Here is a 5,512-nt window from a genome sequence, read left to right on the forward strand (position 1 = left end):
AAAATAAGGGATAAATAAAAGGTATCCAAGTGGAGTGAAAATAGTGCATGGGTTTCCACTAGTTACCAAAGTCAAAATTGGCTATATTGTAAAAATTGATTAATTGTTTTTGGATGCTTTTCGGTCTTAATTTAAGATTAGGGTTAGGCATAAGGTTAGCAGTGTGGTTAGGTTTAGGTTTCAAATCACATTTTAAGAAGATACCTTGTAGAAATAGGCGGGGATTATGACGTTGTGGCTGACCGCCCCGTAGCGTCAGGAAAAATATAATAATGTTGCATTCAAAACCCCTGGGAACTCGGAACTGGTGCCTCGTTCAAAACAACTGGTTACTCGGGAAATACAAGATCAAATCATGACGTCAGTGATCTTCAGGTAGGAAAGTCGTAGCTCTAGAAAGAGGCCCGAATTCCCGAGTAGGAATTCCGAATTGCATGACCGTTCAAAACGATTTTTCCCGAGTTGTCAGTCAGAGATTTCCGAGTTCCTAGTTGTTCTGAATGCGGCATAACATCTAGACACGCCATATCCTGTTTCAGCTGTCAAATAAAAAATGGCGTTGCTTCTAAGGTCAGTAGCTAGCTAACTGTACCATATCTAACTTCGATACATTGTATTTGGGGGTTCCGTTCGTTTGTTGGTTAGACGTGTAATACTCATTTAGAATAATTCGATGTTCAAGTATATTGTTTAACTTAGCTAGAAAGCTTGCGTCACCCCGTCATAACATTGTTGCTTGCTACGCATACAAGTTAAATAGTTAACTCCTCCTGTGACGACAGGTTTGAGATGTACATGTTATTTTGATATCTAATGAACGCTACAATGAGCTCTACATTCGTATGGAAGCCATGCGTCCAAATCCCATGGATGTAACGGCCAATCTAGATAGCTAACGTTAGCCTGCTTGTGAAGTATCGTAACTAACTAGCTTGTCCCAACCTTGGATGTGAGGTTAGCTAGGGACTCCTCTCATCACGTGTGGCCCAAATAGAAGTTGAACCCCTTTACTACTAGCTACTTAGCTAGCGTACTAGTATTTCTTCCTCATATAGAAAGGCGCAGTAACCTCTGCTCTTCTAGGGTCTCTGAACATTAACACCCTTCAAATGTTGAACTTTGACCATACAGTTTATGATTGCTTGTGCATTATTAATTGAGCCATTGCGCAACCATCTCACCAATATCAAACAAGCTGTAATGAATTAAGAAGGAAGCTGCAAAGTGAAACGAATCTCGTCCTTTAACCTTGTTATTACTAACACTACTAAATGTGTTTTGCTTCATCTCTCTCAGGACCTTTACCCGAAAGGGCACTTGCTTGTTCCGCCCTCAGTTTGGCAGTCTATACAGACAGTGAGTAGATGTGTCAAGTGTGTGTCCGTGTACATGTGTGTCTCTGTTATTTTTCTATGTCGAAAAAGAACAACGTTGTATGTGTACGTGTCCTATAGCCTTTATGTGTTCTAAATTCTGTTTTTCTCTCCGCCTCTTAAGTGCTGTTCCAATGGGAACCACAGCAAATGAGGAAATGAACACGTATTGGGCTAAAAACAACAAGTTGAACCGACCCATGTCGCCACATCTGACCATCTATAAGTAAGTTGACTACATGTGTGATAATGAAGGAGCTCACACTGCACCTCAGTAATAGCTGTCCTTGTTGAATTTGGTGCTGAGTGGCTTGATTGTGTTTGTACAGTCCGTTTGAGTCTCCAGGCCATCAGCGATTCGTCCCATGGAAAGACCAGAGACACAGCTTTGATTCAGTGTATTGTGACATGGTTTATGGATCAGGGGAGCATAAGTACCTTTTTTTAAAGCACAAAACAACCATTCCTCACAAGATTATTTACTCCTTTATGTATGTACTGATCCTTTATCACTTTTGCTGGACCAGCTAGGCCACAGTGTATTAGATTAAACGTCAGATGACATGGCCGGTAATAACTCAGGCCCCCCAACTTGAACTTGATAGGGTTTATATCCAGTGTGGACTACAAATGCCGTGTTTATATACTGTATGTGTGATGGCCATGTTGTCATGGTACCCTGTGTCTTGCAGGTGGTCATTGCCTATGATGATGTCCATCACACACAGAGGCACAGGAGTGGGACTCAGTGGAGGTAATGTAATATAACAACCTTGTACAGTGTATGGAAAGGCCCACATGATCACAGACCTCAACATATATTTATTGTTCTTTCTCTCTCTCAGGTATCTCAGCATTTGCTCTATTGGCACTGGTGTTGCCAGGTAACTATCCATACTACCTTGACCTGATCCACTCCCTGTCCGTTGGTCCTGCTCTGCTCAGCCTTGCCAAGTTTGGCATTGCCTTCCCTGTGTCCTACCACACCTTGAACGGAATCCGCCATCTGGTAAGTACTGTGTCCACAGGGCACAACACAAGTCAACACTGTCTGTCGGTCCTTGTTTTTCCTTAATATATTCTCCTTTTCTTTCCCTCTCTCTCTCTCTCTCTCTCTGTTAGTTCTGGGATAGCGGTAAGGGATTTAAGATTCCTGAGGTGTATCGCTCGGGCTACGTGGTCATTGTGCTGTCAATACTGACCTCCATTGCTGCCATTGCATACATGTGAGCAGCATGACGAGAGCAGAGAAAAGGAGTGCAGGAAGAGAGAGAGGAGGCGGACACGAGGGATGTTTTTTTAATTTAATGTTCTGGTCTTTGTGTCCCCAACACAGTAATTGAATGAATAAATAAATATGTCTAACCTATTTTATTTTTCTTCTGTTTTTATCATGGAAAGGCATAGCCTGGTCTCAGACTAACGTTTTGTTTCACTTAGCTCACATTCTGTTTTACTTACCTATGGCGAGATCAGTCCGGTTTCACAAGGCTAGAAAAGGATACTGTTGTGTGATGGGGAAAATGAAACTGAAATATTGGAAATAGGACCATAATATCACCCTTTTTGTTATCTAACTGAACAATAATATCACCTTCTCAAATGGCTCCCTATGAAGTCCATTACTTTTGATGAAAGGGCCCATATGGCTCTGGTCAAAAATAGTGCTATATATATATATATATATATAGTAAACAGGTTGCCTCTTCACATGGTAATGTCCTACATTTGTCTCCATTTACGTCTTCCATTTATCTGCAATAGATCCACATTTACATCACTTAGAGCTTCAAATCAGCATTAATGCCACTTGCAAGTCAGAGCTTATGCGTGTGGTGATTCAACTAAAATCTCTATCTATTCAAGCCCCAAGTTTTGTCTCGATCCGAGTCCATATCTGTATCTCCGCCACAGCGCGTGTGGATCATCCTCAGCCTAGTGAAAGAGACAGAGTCCCATTACTTTGTTTTATGTGTCCACGTCACACCTCACCATTAATAGCATTTTGTAGCCAGGGCAGAAGGTTGATATGAAAGCTGACTGAGTTATGGTTTTCTGAAACGTGTGTGTGTGTGTATATATATATATATATATATATATACAGTGGGGAGAACAAGTATTTGATACACTGCCGATTTTGCAGGTTTTCCTACTTACAAAGCATGTAGAGGTCTGTAATTTTTTTAATCATAGGTACACTTCAACTGTGAGAGACGGAATCTAAAACAAAAATCCAGAAAATCACGTATGATTTTTAAGTAATGAATTTGCATTTTATTGCATGACATAAGTATTTGATACATCAGAAAAGCAGAACTTAATATTTGGTACAGAAACCTTTGTTTGCAATTACAGAGATCATACGTTTCCTGTAGCCACCACTACTATCAGTAGCACTGTCAAAGCTGTACATAAAAAGTTTGCAAGCAAGTACACACCGGCCACGAACGATATGTTTACAATGCCGCATTGGTGAAAATAGACCAAATTATTACTGTGAGTCACATGGGCTACGAACAGCTTACTACACAACATACACTTAGTATTACTTTCTTAGCTACAGTATACATATCTCCTTTGCATATTATATAATTTATGCAGCAGCATACAATACATTTTTGGACTCACCTTGTGAAGGTGGCGCGGCGGTCCTTTGGGGGCAAATTTTGCCAGCGTACTTTGTCGTCAAAGCATTCTCTGGATTTATGGTGGGAACTCAACCCCCCCCACACAGCTACTCCATTGAATAGCAGGCTAATGTTAGTGATTGCTTAGTAATGCTTGCAGTTAGCCACTGATTCCTTATAGACCACTCATTGTTGAATTTGTGATTTCCAGCTTGTTGTGTAATCTTTATGGCCGATGAGCACCGATACGTTTTATCTATAGTTTCTCTAAATGATTCATCTTCATATGACAAGGATTAAAAAAGGATTTGCCAGTAGATTGTCGACTTGATTCATGAGGATGACTGCTAGCTAAGATTTTGAAAGTATGATGTTGACATGATCAGTACAATCAAAGCTACTGTACATATAATGTGATTTTAAGTAATTTTATCTGTGGCCAATGACCTTGAGCCTTCTTGGAAGGGAACATGTAATATAACTCTATGGCAGGACCCAAAGGGCTGACATTCTGGATATCTACCCTTACTAAGGACTTCAACTTGGCGTTGACGTAGTGTCCCCATGAGTGACAGAACACTGAGCCAATCACGGCGCAATGCTCCTATTTTCTGCTCGCTCGCCTCACAACCACAGAAAGCACTGAGCTAAGCTGAAACACCTGCATTTTTGAGCTGCCTCACTCAATGATATATATTTTTTTATTAACTCAATTATATATTTTTTTACATTGTTTGCAAACTGATATGTGACACGTATTGTGCAAAACAGGCAAACCACCCCCCAATTTTGAAAAATTTTGCTCTGCCCCATCTGGCTTGAATGACGGGTTGCCACTGATTTGGATAACTGCACTTTGCTGAATGTTCCCGCGATTTGGTGTTTGAAACGTATTAAACTACGGGAGCATTCATCAGTGTGCATAAATGTATCTGTCCTTATTTCATGAGCACCTGCAAGTTATTGGATGCGGGTACACTCCGCCTGAAACTAGTTGTGATTTCTGAACAAACTACAATGTGCCTGAGGCTACACCTCTTACTGAGCCACACAGGAGCTGTGCTCTCACTCTCTCTCTCTGCACCTGATCCTGTTTGGTTTTGTTTAGTTGCTGTCTATTGAGAATGCTAGGCTGCGATATAATGGTGGGCCTCAACATGCTGCTTATTAATGTGTGTGTCTGGAACGGCACCCTATTTCCTATATAGTGCCTACCCAAACCAAAAACCGTGGGTAGATGGCAGCATTCACACAAAACTAAAAGAACGAGCCACCGCATTTAACCACGGTATGGTGACTGGGAATATGGTTGAATACAAAGAGTGCAGTTATTCCCGGCGTAAGGCAATCAAACAGGCAAAACGTCAGTACAGAGACAAAGTGGAGTCGCAAGTCAATGGCTCAGACACGAGACGTATGTAGCATCATATTACCTCCACCTTACCTGACACCCTAGACCCACTTCAGTTTGCATACCGCCCCAATAGATCCACAAACGATGCTATCGCCATC

The 5,512-nt window shown here is 41.3% G+C and overlaps 1 protein-coding gene across 1 annotated transcript; it reads left to right on the forward strand.

Moving 5' to 3' along the window:
• The first annotated feature begins 355 nt into the window (after positions 1-355).
• Positions 356-2,742, forward strand: LOC139560495 (succinate dehydrogenase cytochrome b560 subunit, mitochondrial-like). Its single transcript, XM_071377333.1, has 6 exons — positions 356-570; positions 1,297-1,356; positions 1,498-1,599; positions 2,066-2,127; positions 2,219-2,382; positions 2,496-2,742. The coding sequence occupies exons 1-6, from the start codon at positions 554-556 to the stop codon at positions 2,601-2,603; spliced, it is 513 nt and encodes a 170-aa protein (XP_071233434.1). The 5' UTR covers positions 356-553; the 3' UTR covers positions 2,604-2,742.
• The last annotated feature ends 2,770 nt before the right edge of the window (positions 2,743-5,512 follow it).

The sequence above is a fragment of the Salvelinus alpinus genome, chromosome 30, assembly GCF_045679555.1.
Source record: "Salvelinus alpinus chromosome 30, SLU_Salpinus.1, whole genome shotgun sequence".
Classification (NCBI taxonomy): Eukaryota; Metazoa; Chordata; class Actinopteri; order Salmoniformes; family Salmonidae; genus Salvelinus; species Salvelinus alpinus.